This window comes from Onychostoma macrolepis, chromosome 19 (genome assembly GCF_012432095.1).
Source record: "Onychostoma macrolepis isolate SWU-2019 chromosome 19, ASM1243209v1, whole genome shotgun sequence".
Classification (NCBI taxonomy): domain Eukaryota; kingdom Metazoa; phylum Chordata; class Actinopteri; order Cypriniformes; family Cyprinidae; genus Onychostoma; species Onychostoma macrolepis.
The window spans coordinates 30,379,799-30,394,822 of NC_081173.1; the positions used below are offsets into that span (position 1 = coordinate 30,379,799).

General features: G+C 39.8%; 1 protein-coding gene across 1 annotated transcript; it reads right to left on the reverse strand.

Moving 5' to 3' along the window:
• Nucleotides 1-827: 827 nt before the first annotated feature.
• On the reverse strand, nucleotides 828-3,607 carry LOC131525958 (DLA class II histocompatibility antigen, DR-1 beta chain-like). The gene is made up of 4 exons (XM_058753977.1): nucleotides 3,561-3,607; nucleotides 3,125-3,403; nucleotides 1,673-1,789; nucleotides 828-1,349 (listed from the first exon to the last, which is right to left on the reverse strand). Exons 2-4 carry the CDS (start codon nucleotides 3,300-3,302, stop codon nucleotides 1,186-1,188), a joined length of 459 nt encoding a protein of 152 aa, XP_058609960.1. The 5' UTR covers nucleotides 3,303-3,403; nucleotides 3,561-3,607; the 3' UTR covers nucleotides 828-1,185.
• Between the last annotated feature and the right edge of the window lie 11,417 nt (nucleotides 3,608-15,024).

The following is a 15,024-nucleotide window of genomic DNA, read 5'->3' on the forward strand; positions in this document are numbered from 1 at the left end:
TCACAGCTCCAGCACAAACTGTCAGGATTTGTTTCACACAGTCAGTAACACTGTAAACGTCAATAAACTTCAAGTTTTTTTTAAATATAAATTTTTAAAAATCCAATGTGCAATTATAGTGCTTTATACTACGGGGCCGTTGAATGCTTGAATCTGATTGGCTGATGAACGTTCTGAGGCGTGCAATTATTTTCAGGGAAACTCACGGAGAAAGTAGTTCCAGGCAGCTCTTGACCGCATCACATGACCATATCACTTCACCAAATGATTTCTGTTATTTCAAAGGTCTTACAACAGCAAAATAACCAAGAACCACAACGACACTGGCCAAACAAATAAATATAGTAATCAATATGATAAAAACGACAGATCATGTCCATGTTTTTGCCACAAAATTTTGCTTTTATTATGTACGGAAAGCACATACTCTATCTCTCCTGCTCTCTCTCCCTCACAGCCGCACACATAACAGTTACAGTTAACACACACTAGCATACATCGCATTAATGTTGTTAGCGCTACTCTGCCTTGAAATATATCATCTGATCGATGTCTTGAGGTGTGGCAACTGTAGTATAAGCGGAATAATTGACTTCGGTCCGTTGGATTATTAGAAAAATAATGCACACCCGAGGTGTAACGGCCACTCCGCTCGGGTGTGCATTATTTTTCTAATAATCCAACGGCCCGTCGTCAATTATTCCTTACACATTTGTGCTTTGGCTTTGTGTCATATTATCCACATTACAAGAACTAGTACAGGTTTCTATGGGTTTATCTAATGCATTGACTGAGAGAGTCCGACATCTTTCTTTTATCTGATGGCTTTAATCAATCTCTCCACTTTTTGTTCTAATTAGGAAAGTCATGAAATGCTGTCTTGGATTATTACTTTTGCTACTGGAGCAAATAAGAATACAAAAGTGAAATGTAAAAATGGTCCATTAATGATGTAAAATGAAAAATACTTTATATAAACTTATGCAGTACTCAGTTTGGCCAGAAGATTTTAACCCTCTGAAATTTCACAATAATTTGCAGATTTCTTTTTCAACATTTCCATTTCCCCGAAACAACGCCAGAGAACAATACTGTTACATAAATAACAAATACTATGTGTTCTTGATCCTTCAAAATGTTGCAAGAAACTTTCAAACGTGAAGTTTGATGCAGTCATATTTCAGCTTAGCATAAAGGAACATAATAAACAGGGTCATAATTAAGTGACCTATAGTCTGTAAATCCATCAGCACTGAGCTCTTCATCAGACGTATCAGCACACGCTGCACCGGTCATCGATATCTGCTCACTCACTGCACCATAACCACAACGATGATTTCTCATCAGATCTAGGAAAGATTATACAATATTAAACAGATATGATGTTAAATATATCTATATTGTTAATGTTAGAATGTTAAATTTACATATATTTATTTACACCACATTTGTTTGATAAATATTATGGATAATCATTCCTTGTTGTCTGTGTTGTCAAATGAAACTCAAATAATGAAAACAATCTAACCATAACAATTCTCTATCATGTTCACTTATTTCTACCATCATATACTGCCAAACTGTTCATGCATTTTAAAATGTCTCTAAACAACAAAGGTGTTTAAAAAGAGCTTTAAAGCTGCAATGATCATGCTGAACATTTATAACTCACCATTTGACTCTTTCTTTTCGTTAATGTACACAGCGAGAGCTAGAGCTACAGCTGCTACTAGTATTGCCACTAGTATTGGCCATTGAGTTCTTGTTTCACAGTTAAAACATTTTACATCTGCAGAATAAAAAATAAATAATGCAAACTTAGTATTAGGCCAAACCTTTCACACACACACACACACACACACACACACACACACACACAAAAACATTTAAAGTCAGTTATTTCTAACTTTTGCTGTCTGACAACAGCCAGTGCTCCACACAGAGATCTGATCTCATCATCATCCAGTCTGTCTCAGTTTGTTCTGTTTCTTCATGTCATTACAGACAGACTGATGATGATCAGATCAGATCTCTGTGTGCAGCACTGGCTGCTGTCAGACAAAAATCTCACTGGATTATTACAATTAATGGCAAAATGAATGTTTGGAAATGTAAACTGGTGTTAAAACTTAAAACTCCTCTGCTGAGATCTTCCGAGATTTATTGTCTTTGATTTGCAGTTGATTTTACCAAATGCTTAATCATTAGTTATTAAGTTATTAGTTATTAGTTAAACACAGTTTCATTGAAGTTGATTTTTGGACAAACACAATGTCTGTGAATTGCTTTGCAATTATAAATGTAAATTACATTGAAATAGCATGAGTTTAAATCTAATGCATCCTGAGAGTGTTTATTTGGTCCAGAAACAGTATAAATGGTGTCTAAATGAACCTTAAATGATGTTAAAAATATGTCCACTAACCACATTTGAACTAGTTTTTAACCTTGTATGGAGGTTCATGAACGTCTATATCGGACGCTCAGAACACGTCAAAAAAAGACGTCATAAAAACGTTCATTCTGGCTCCTCAGTGGACGTCTTTTCAAAGTCTGCAAAGACATAAAAAGACGTCCACTGGACGTAACTTTGCCCAGTGGGATAGAATATTTCCTAAGATCAATCAAAAAAAGGATTTGCACAACAGAAATATATATATATATATATATATATACACACACACACACTACACACTACAAAAAGACGTCTTTTGGACATAACTTTGCCCATTGGGTAATATTCTGAGATATTGATTTTTGACTTTCATGAGCTGTAAGCTCTAATCATCAAAATTAATACAACAAATCTTTTGAAATGTTTTACTTTGCATGTAATGAATCTAGAATATATGAAAGTTTCACTTTCTGAAATTTCCAAGTTTCCAAAAAAACGATATTCTAATTTTCTGAGATTTCTCTCTCTCTCTCTCACACACACACACACACACACACACACACACACACACACACATTTTAAAATAAATGTTTTATATCTACATCATAAACTGTTAAACTTAGTTGTGACACTTAAACTGTTTGTGATGCAGAAACATTAATCTATTTTAGTATTATCATGTTCCTGTGTTACAAATATGTGAGTGACTGTATTTCTGGTGATATTTACCCCATTCTACTGAAGCTGGTTCTGTCAGGCTGCTGTGAATGACAAAACATTCATAAGATCCTTTGTGGTTAGTATCTATCTCCACACTGATTCTCATCTGAAAGGATCCATCACCATTTGGTCTGATTCCAGATGATATTTGGTTTTCAATGGTAATTCTGTCCAATCTGATGTTCATCTCAATATCTCTGGAGTAGAAACCAGTGACCAGACAGCTCAGAACCTGCTTACTGTGATCATCAGAAGCTTTCCTTGCAAAGACGTAAACATCTGGTGAAGCTGGAGCAGAAAATAATAATGCATTTAAAAAAACAAACATTAAAAAAAAAAAACATTTCTGAATGTTTGAACATGTCTTGTGCCTCAGTTATAAACAACCTGGTCTCATAGAAATACGTACCTCTGCGCACTTTTTGTGCGACACCGTTTTACGTACCTTGCTGCACGTTTCGCCGCAGTTTGAAATAGAAATGTCCACTGAGTGGCGCTAAAACACAGGTTCAATATGTGAACACTGGCACGTTTTTATTACGTAGATATTGGTACGTATTGCTGTTTTTTTATTATGTTGCTTCAGATACGTATTGTGGCGGTTCAGAATTCAAATATCCGGGGACTATTGGGTAGGCTTAGGGCTGGATTTGGTGTAGGGAATATTTTCAACACGCCCTACACCAAATCCAGCCCTAAACCTACCCGATAGTATTAACAAATGCAAAACTGATATGAAAACATATTAACTGATGCAACTGTGCCATTTGAACTTCCTTTTACGCAGATTTTAACTGCTTTGTGGTACCGTAGTTTCACGGGATTCGAACCAGTGCTTCTCGTTGCCTAAGTTCGTCTCCATACCCCGTGAGCTACCGAACAAACTCATCAGCGATGAAAACCCATAGCATAGATATAAAACAGGATGTGTGCGATGTTAACATTCGAAAGCATCACTTTTCAAATCTCCCAGCATATTAATATTGTTTTGAAGTCATACCATCATATTCTTCAAGTAATTGTGCCAAAATTACGCTTTATTAATCGCAACTCTGTAAATTTGTGTGAAAATGTTCATTTATTTTGGAAACTGCAGTGATATGCAGAGGTGGGTAGTCCTGGGGCCAAAGAGTAAAAGTTCTGCCATATTTTTGTTCCACCCATGAACTCAGCAGCTGATTTCACCAGAGGAGGAACCAAGTCATTCCTTTCAAGTCACAAGCAAGTCTTCGAGTCAAATCCCAGGGGAGGGGGAGGGAGAGAGGGAGAGGGAGAGGGAGAGTTACCATGGTTACGATGGGAGTTGGCAACAAAATAATCAGCTCCTGATTTAACAATATTTTTACCAGAGAATGTATGTTTTTAATGACTCAAATCTTGATTAAATAATTGGATACCTAACTGTAAACAATAGAGGCAGAAGATTATTAAGGTAAGACCTCTAAAAAAAGTAATTTTTTTATTGATATCAACTGAAAACTGAGAGAGAACCCAGAGACACTGTTATCTGACTACAGTGGACCAGAAAACAACAGAGTCCGATGTAACCTGCTCTTCTATACCGAACACCCATCATCCTGGCACACCGTCCTCTGCTCCGCCATGACATGTATGAGGAAAGGAGGCATCAGCAAAGGTAGACAACTCACCCTGGAAGGAGACGACACAAAGCTGACTGTGAACCTTTATCACAATGGCACAGTCATGGTCCAGGGACTAGAAACCAGCCTCAATGAATTCCAGAGGAACTTCAGAAATCTTAAAGGGAGGTTCAGAAAATTAAGAAAGATCCTGAAGTAAAGAGCCAAGCAGAAGATGAGGCCGGCACAACCTCAGTTACCATCACTGACCCCAGCTCAAGAACACATGGGCACACCAGCACTCCTGCGTCTCCCAAGATAAAGGCTTTGAGAGATAACATTGCTGAGCTGGAACAGGACTTCTTCCTGTTTAAAGAGGAAACAAAAAACAACCTTCATCAGCTCCTGAACCTGACCAGTGTGCAACAACTTCAACAACTCTGCTCTGCTGTAAGACACCTGGAGGAGGACAATCAAGAGCTGCGGCAGGAGCTGAGGAGGGTGAGAGAGGAACTGACCAGAAGAGAACAACACGGCCACACTCTGGAGAGACTGCTGTAGGAGACCAGAACCCAGCTGCACACAATTCAACAGCAGCAGTGCGTCAGCACACGACCCCACAGCACCTCCACAAACTCAGCTCAACAGCAGCGTGTCAGCACACAGTCTCGGAGCTCCTTCACCCCTGCCACCCGTCAGTCTCCTCAAGCCCATCAGAACCTCAGCAGCACTCAGATTCATCCACCGACTACAACATCATCATCATTCACGAGCAACGGCAGAGAACAGGAGAGAAAAGACAACATCGTCATCCTCTGCGACTCCAACGGCCACCATCTTGACCCCAGACGACTGTTTCCGGGGAGATCCGTGAAGAAGTTCTGGTGTCCCACCTCACACTCTGCTTTAAGACTGCTGCAAGAGGGTGCATTGGGTGCCCCGTCACACATTATTATTCACACCGGAACAAACGACCTCAGCACCAGAAGGGTGGACGTCACAAAAGCCCTGACCAGCGTGGTGAGAACAGCTAGCAGGATCTACCCCAGAGCCAAAGTCATCATCTCGAGTCTTCTACCTCGCAGAGACGTGCCACAAAGGATCATCAACAACATCAACGTGGAGATAGCTAACATCTGTGCCCCAATACCGAATGTCCACATAGCCAACCATCAGCAAATCACACATCAGCATCTCTACGACCATATCCACATCCACCGAGAGGGCATGAGACTGTTTGCAAAAACCATCAAGGCATCGACCCTGAACAGCCCTCAGAAGACACATCCGGACCGGGAGGAGAGAGCTGGGCAGCTTCCCGGCAGCTACGCCGCTGTACCGGCACGACGAGGTACATCAGACTCCACTGACCTCATCCAGATCAAAAACATGCTGAAAATTATATGTGATAATCTATTAACTTAAGCACACGATGGGTCTATAGTCAAGAATGATCATTATTTCTTAATGACTTATTTATTTATTAATTTTTATTAATTTTATTTTTTTTTGCTTATTTACTTGTTTATTTTTAAATGTAACATTTGTAAAATGGATCCACTCACTGTATTTCTCTATATTCTCTATATTATCTTTTTAATTGACTAATCTATATATTTATATGATTGTGTCATGAACTCATACATTATTCTGGTAATTACAATAATACTCAATGTCATCGTTTAAAATCACATGTTACAATATTCAAGGGATGTTCTCTTCAGCTTTTGGGAGAAAATTACTAACTCTGATTTTGTTAATATTGTATATAGTTCAGATATAATTATATTACTTGAGACGTGGAGTCGTTTAGACTCCAAATCCTACACCCCTCCAAACTACAGAGAGCTGCGTATCCCCTCAATCAAACAGCCTAATGTTAAAAACGGAAGAGATTCAGGAGGAATCATAGTTTGGTTCAAAGACCATCTGTGGCAGTATATTCAGCCTGTGAAAAAAGGAAAAACACATATTTGGATAAAACTTAAAAAAGAGATTTTGTGTTTAGATGAGGACCTGTACCTATGTGCCACATATATCCCCCCCACGTGAGTCGCCTTATTATAATGAAGACACCTTCTCAACTCTACAGTCAGAGATCATATACTTTCAGTCTCTAGGCCCAGTTCTGTTAATGGAGGATCTGAACGCTAGAACAGGGAGAGAAGCGGACTACATTAGTTCAGATGGAGATAAATATATTAACAGTTCACATACGTACCAACAAAAACGTTTTACTAAAGCACGACAGAATTATGACAACACAGTAAACAGACATGGAAAACAGGTCCTGCAGCTCTGCAAAAGCCTGGGTCTATACATAGTTAACGGCAGAATAAAGGGTGATTCTCTGGGTCGACTCACCTACTGCTCCTGTCTGGGCAGCAGCACAGTAGACTACGCCATTACAGATCTACACCAAAGCAAAATCAACTATTTCACAGTGATGCCACAGCTACCGTTATCAGACCACAGCCACATAGTCCTCAGTCTGAACACGCCAGTGAATCTTCTGCCATCTTCAGAGCAGAAGGTCAAACTGTACCCTCCTCCACATTTATATGGAGTAAAGACAGTCCTGCCCAGTACGAAGCCGAGCTCCACAGCACTCACGTGGAGAACATGATGGACTCATTTCTACTGACTTCATTTGGTGAAGAGAAGAAAATGATCAATTTAGCAACAGAACAATTAACTTCAATTTTCTCTGCAGTGGTCAGAAAAGCCCTGAGAAAAGAAAACATTACAGATGTAAAAGGAAATCGCTAAAGCTGGTTGGTTTGATAAAGAATGCCAAAAACTAAGAAAAGAATTATGATCATTATCAAATAAAAACACAGAGACCCTGCAAACCAACAAACACGAGCCACATATCAACAAACCCTTAAGATATACAAGTCACTGCTAATACAGAAAAAGCTGATCACATGAAGATAAAGCTCAACAAGATCGAGGAGGCAGTCGATCAAAATTCTTTTGGGAATTATGGAATAATTTAGATAAATCCAGAGAAGCTAAACACATTCCCATCCACGACCCAAACATCTGGACTGAACATTTCGGAAAACTCTTTTCACAAAATGAACCGACCCTTACCCAAAAACATCTGACCTCTGAACTAAATGACCTAGAATTCACCATTAAAGAGCAGCTAAACCATCTAGACAAACCCATAGCATTAAATGAACTAATAGACAAAATGAAATCCTAAAAATAAAAAGTCCTGTGGCTTGGATGGAATACCTAAAGAGATGCTGAAACACAGCAGCTCCAAATTGAAAGATGCTATTCTGAAATTATTCAATCTACTAAAATCAGGACACTTTCCCGAAATCTGGAAAGAAAATCTAATAACTCCAATATTTAAACAAGGTGAGAAGTACGACCCAAACAATTATAGAGGCATCACAGTCAGCAGTAACCTCGGAAAACTATTCTGCTCGATTATTAATGACAGATTAGTTCAGTTCATTCAAGAACACACAATTATAAACAACTGTCAAATTGGATTTATGCCTAAACAAAGAACATCAGATCACATTTACACACTCCACACACTCATACAAAAATACGTTCAGCAGACAAAACAACGAAAAATATTTGGTTGCTTCATTGATTTCCAAAAAGCCTTCGATTCGGTGTGGCACGATGGACTTTTCCTAAAACTTATCCAGAGTGGAATAGGAGGAAGGACATATGACATCATAAAGGACATATACAACGGGAACAAATGCTGTGTCAAAATCAACGACAAACGAACCGATAATTTCAGTCAGACGAAAGGAGTCCGTCAAGGCTGCAGCCTCAGCCCGACTCTATTTAATATCTATATTAATGAACTGGCATCAGCACTTGATGAGTCCTCTGGTCCTGGTCTGACCCTCGAGGGCAGAGAAATCAAATGCCTCCTGTATGCAGACGATCTTCTGCTCTTGTCTCCTCATGAAGAGGAGCTGCACCAAAGCCTCTCCATTCTGGAAAAGTACAGTAACGATTGGGCCTTACCGATAAACATGGAGAAGTCAAAATCATGATCTTTCAGAAAAGCCTCGCCTTGCTGACAAAAATATGAGTTCACAATCGGTGGAACAATTCTTAATCATGTCACCTGTTATAATTATTTGGGTCTGACGATCTCAGCCTCTGGACAGCTCAATACTGCAATCAAAGATCTGACGGATAAGGCACGCAGGGCTTTTTACAGTATAAGACGACCCCTGTTCAAGTTCAACCCACCCATTAAACTGTGGCTGAAAATCTTCGATAGCATCATCAAACCCATTCTTCTCTATGGCTGTGAAATCTGGCGCCCCAAATTTAAACTAAACTATGAATCATGGGACAAAACCCTGTTGAAATTTTCCACCTTGAATTCTGCAAAACATCCTGGGAATTCACAGAAACGCCCCGAATCTCGGCTGCAGGGCAGAACTGGGCAGATTCCCTCTGCTCTCTGAGATCCAGAAGAGAGCAGCGAAGTTCTGGATCCATCTTTCAGACGCGCCGACAGATAGCTGCCACCACAGTGCTTTCACTTATCGGCAGAAACACCCAGAGACTGACCCCTTTCACTATTTAGTGGAAAAACATCAACTCAATTCAACAATTCAGTTAAAGAATTCAAAAATTAAAGAAACTGAAAAAATAACCCAGGAAGAATACATTCATGATTGGCAGCGAAAAGTAACTCAAGTAAAGAAATTAACTTACTTCCACAGAATAAAATCTGATTATAAATTAGCGCCATACCTGAGCAGTATTAAAGAGTATGGTCAGAGAAAGCTGCTGACGAAGTATCGTCTGAGTGAACACAGTCTGTGTGTGGAGACGGGCCGACACAAGCAGAGCTGGAGAGCCAGAGAGCTGCGACTGTGTTCTCACTGCACTGAGAGAGTGTGTGTGTGTGTGTGTGTGTGTGTGAGTGAACACAGTCTGTGTGTGGAGACGTGTCTGTGTGTGTGTGTGTGTGTGTGTGTGTGTGTGTGGAGACGGGCCGACACAAGCAGAGCTGGAGAGCCAGAGAGCTGCGACTGTGTTCTCACTGCACTGAGAGAGTGTGTGTGTGTGTGTGTGTGTGTGTGTGTGGAGACGGGCCGACACAAGCAGAGCTGGAGAGCCAGAGAGCTGCGACTGTGTTCTCACTGCACTGAGGGACTCGTAGAGGATGAGCTGCACTTCCTCACGGAGTGCAGCAAATATAAACACATCAGAGATGCCTATTTCAAACAAATAGTTCTAGTTTCACCTGAATTTAACCATAAAAGCAACTTAGACAAACTCTGTTATATTCTGGGAGAAAAGGAAAAGTGTATCCACCTGGCAGCGCAGTATGTGTCCTCCTGCCATCAAATGAGGGACAAAGGCTGATCCCTCCTTTCCATTTATAACTGCTCTCTGTATTCATTTAATCATTTATTTATTTATTTATTTTAATTATTATTATTTTGTATTTATTTTTTAACCTACATGTATAATATGGACATGTATATGTGTTTCCCCATGATTTTATTTCTCTGTATAATATATGTATTGCTTTGGCAACATTGTGATGTTACACAGTCATGCCAATAAAGCTAATTTGAATTGAATTGAATTGAATTGAATTGAGAGAGAGAGAGAGAGAGAGATCTGACAAATTTAAAACAAAAACACTTCCTACAACTTATATTACCCACAAGAGGAGTTTAAATCAACCAAGAAAAATAGCAGAAGACAACTCACTGAGAGCAACCCAAAGGGCCACACAACTGTCACAGAGAGAAGACCTCTCAAACTGAGACCCTTCCAGACCAAGGCCTGTATGAAGCTATCCACAGACTAAAACCTCAAAGAAACTAAGGAGGATATCAAACAGCAACGAGTAAGGAATAAAGGAAGAGCCACAGAAAGTAAGGAAGGAACTTTTGAATCAATATTTAAGCTACTTCAATAGGAATATTTTTTTGAAAAGCAATATTCACTTCAGGAGGAATATTTTTGATGTTTTTTTATATGACAGTCTCAATGAGGATGGTCATTTTGGTCTTGTTTTACTGTTTATGCACAGATTTTGACCAATATTTTAATATTGTGGACATTTTGATCAATATTTGTATATAGTTCACAGAAGAACTTTCAAAAACAAACAAAGAGACCGTTTTTTCAGTTATTTGTTTACATTCTAAAACCAGTGATGGCCACTGCAGCATGCAAGCCCCGCCCCTTTGTGTACCCTCAGAGGAGCTCTGAACACTCTAAACAGCTCCACAGGCAGAAACAGATCAAGGACCATCCTGAAACACTGTTTGCTGACTACGACCGCAGTTCAATGACCAACCTGCTCTTCTACACTGAAAACAGCTCCTTATGGCATACTGCTTTCTGCCAACACTTTACCTTCACCACAAAAAGAGGCATCTGCAAAGGCAGACAGATCCTGATATTTGAAGATGCTGAAGGAAATGAGGAATCAAGAATTTTATCTCTGAACTTATACCACAACGGCACTGTCATGATCCAAGGCTCGGAGCCTGCCCTCCAAGCATTTACAGCTGACTTTATACAAATTAAACAGCAGGCACGTCTTAATACAAGTCTCATACAAGGTCATACAGATATAAATACAACCTCTTCTCCTGTAAAAGACACCCAAAAGAAGAAAACAACTGCAACAGCCTTAATTCAATCTCCCATGTCAAAAATGAAAGATAAATTTTCACTCCTGGAAATAGATGTGGTGGAACTAAAAGAATTGATAATGTCCCAGCTAAAAGACAACAACGACTTGGAGCAGCTCACAAAGGACATGATGAATTTAAAACAAGAGACTGAATACCTGCTGAGAAACAAAGAACAGATGTCAAAGGAACTTCACCAAGCTAGAGAAGAGCTGAAGGAACTCAAATCAACTTTCAGAATACAAGTAGCTGAAATTAAAACAGAAATGCATGAAGAACTGTCAGTGTTGAAATCAGAACTTCGAAAGAAAGATGAACTTATAAATGACATGAAGGAACAACTTCTTCATGTTTCAACTTCCAAAGGATCTCACGCTAAACACCTGACCTGTCTCTCCACTGACAATCACCAATCACCCGCAGTGGACGATCCTCGCTCTTCATCAGATCCACTGACCAATGTCCACAGCACTGCTCCAGATAACCCCACTGAAACAGAAGCTCTTATTCTCATCGACTCCAATGGAAAATACATAAATGAGAAACTCTTGTTTCCAAAAATGAAAGCACAAAAAATGTGGTGCCCAAATACAAGCAGGGCTCTTCAGATCTTATCTGATAAAAATCTGAAAGAAACTTACAAGCACATCGTAGTCCACACAGGGACAAACGACTTACGAGCGGCGAAGGGTACCGTGGCTCCTATGCTCAGAGAGGTGGCCATCAGAGCCTCAGAACGCTTCCCAGAAGCTAAAATAACCTTGTCCACGTTACTGCCACGGAGTGATGTGCCTATTCACGTGATCCATGGAAACAATGTAGCACTTTCCAGAACCTGTGCATTCATTCCCAATGTTCACCTGGCTTACCATAAAGACATTCGGCCCCATCATATGTATGACTACATACACCTCAACAAGAAAGGAGTACAACTTTTCGCAAGAGTGCTGAAAAGCACGACATTTGGTAAAACAGAAAACAGCAGAAACCTACACAGCAAGAGCAGCTCCCAACCACAAAGAAACGTCCATCCTACTCCAAGAACCAGACAGGACTCGACCCCTGGAGCACCATCACAGAGCTACACCGCAGCAGCCCAACAACCACAGAACCCTGCAGCCGCCGAACTCAATCAGATAAGACACCTGCTCAACATCATCTGCTCCAAACTTGTCAAGTAATGTACAAGAGTAATACACACAAACACTTAATGACTCTATCAATATCAATGTGGAATATTCAAGGCTTGAATTCAACAGCCTTTGGACTAAAGAGTTCAAACACAGACTTCCAGAAGAGCATCAAAGAGATGGATATTATAATTCTACAGGAGACATGGAGCAGGGCAGACGCAATCACCCACTGCCCACCCAACTACAGAGAAATCATCCTACCATCACAAAAACTCACCACAGTCCGACAGGGAAGAGACTCAGGAGGACAAATAATCTGGTACAAATCAAAATTCCACAACCACATCAACACAGTAAAGCAAGGCAAATACTACGCCTGGCTTAAAATCCACAAGGAACTGCTCCCATCCAGAAAAGATATATTCCTTTGTGCCATATACATCCCGCCATCAGAGTCCCCCTACTACAGCGAAGACATGTTCTCCACATTAGAGGAAGAGACGAGCCACTTCCAGGCCCAGGGAAACGTGCTCATCTGCGGGGACCTGAACGCAAGAACAGGACTACAGCCCGACTTCACCGATGCACAAGGGAGCAAATATATCAACAGCAAACTGACTGCTATTAATAACACATTCTCCCATATCCACAGAAATAACCATGATCATATAGTAAATAAGAATGGAAAAGTCCTCCTGCAGGTCTGTTGAAGCCTGGGTCTGAATATCATCAATGGTAGGTTACGAGGAGACACTTTAGGGAGATTCACATTTTGCTCACCTCTTGGGAATAGCACAGTTGATTATATGATAACAGACATAGATCCTTCATCTCTCAGATCATTCACTGTTAGAGAACTAACCCCTCTGTCTGATCACAGTCAAATCACTCTGCATCTCAAAAAGACAGAAAATATCATTAACACAAAGCTCAGTAAGCTGTACAACATCAGAAAACCATACAGATGGGCTGAAAACAGCGCTGAAGAATATCAGAAAGCACTTAGCAGCCAAAAAACACAAGCGCTGATAGATAACTTTCTAAATCACACCTATACTCACACTAATGAAGGTGTCAATCTTGCTGTCAGAGATATAAATTACATATTTGAAAAATCAGCAAAACAATCCAAATTGAAAACAAAAATGGAAAAATCAAATACCCAAAATGACAAAAATTGGTTTGATCAGGACTGCCAAACTATTCGCAAAAAACAGAACATTGTCAAATCAGAAACACAAAGATCCAAATGATGTAGAACTCCGCCTTCTCTACAGTGAAACACTAAAACAATACAAACATACACTCAGAACCAAAAAGCACAATACACCCAAAACAACTGACAATAATCGAGAAGTCAGTGAACACAAACCAATTCTGGGAAAATTGGAACAATCTAAAAAACTGATCATGAAGAATTAGCAATCCAAAATGGAGAAATATGGGAAAGTCATTTCCAAACATTGTTTAATAAAGTACAAACAGACACAAACTGTAAGCAAATTCAAACAATCAACCAATTGGAAAAACTAGAATTAACAATCAAAGATAACCAAAACCCATTAGATTTCCCAATAATTGATAAAGAACTTAAAGAAAAATTAAAACCTCCAACACAAAAAGCATCTGGACCTGATGGGATATTAAATGAAATGATAAAACACACAAGCAGTAAATTCCAGTTGGCCATTCTAAAACTATTCAATGTGGTTCTGAGTGTAGGTTACTTCCTGACGTCTGGAGTCAAGGCTTGATAACACCAATCTTTAAAACGGAGATAAATTTGATCCTAACAACTACAGAGGCATCTGTGTGAGCAGCAACCTGGGAAAGTTATTCTGTAGCATAATAAACGCCGACTATTAGACTTCATCATCACACACAATGTACTGAGCAGAAGTCAAATCGATTTTACCAAATTACCGTACATCTGATCACATCTATACATTACATACTCTAATTGAAAAACATGTTAACCAAGATAAAGGTAAAATATATGCATGCTTTATCGACTTCAAAAAGCTTTTGACTCAATTTGGCACCAAGGACTATTTTACAAAACTATTGAAAGTGGCATAAGAGGTAAAACCTATGACCTTATTAAATCAATGTACACTGAAAGTAAATGTGGCATAAAAATCAGCACCAAACGACGGGTATCTTTCCCAGGAGCGTGGAGTGAGACAGGGCTGCTGCTTAAGCCCAACATTATTCAACATTTACATCAATGACCTGGCGCTCCGTCTGGAGCGATCTGCAGCCGCTGGCCTCGCTCTACACGACTCACAGATCAGATGCCTGCTGTATGCGGATGATCTGGTTCTGCTGTCTCCCACTCAAAACGGTTTACAGCAGAACCTGGACCTGCTAGAGCAATACTGCCAGACCTGGGCCCTGACAGTCAACCTGAATAAAACTAAAATTATGATATTTCAAAAAGATCCAGATCCCAGGAACACAACACACATTTACATTAGGCACTAACCAGATAACACACACATTACACTACAACTACCTGGGCTTGAAAATCACATCCACTG

Excerpts from the sequence above, each read along its gene's own strand:
- LOC131525958 (XM_058753977.1), bottom strand. The coding sequence starts at position 3,302 with ATGAACATCAGATTGGACAGAATTACCATTGAAAACCAAATATCATCT. Across the intron at positions 1,790-3,124 it reads ACCAGCTTCAGTAGAATGGG|ATGTAAAATGTTTTAACTGT; the intron begins GTAAATATCACC and ends TTTATTCTGCAG. Across the intron at positions 1,350-1,672 it reads CGAAAAGAAAGAGTCAAATG|ATCTGATGAGAAATCATCGT; the intron begins GTGAGTTATAAA and ends AATCTTTCCTAG.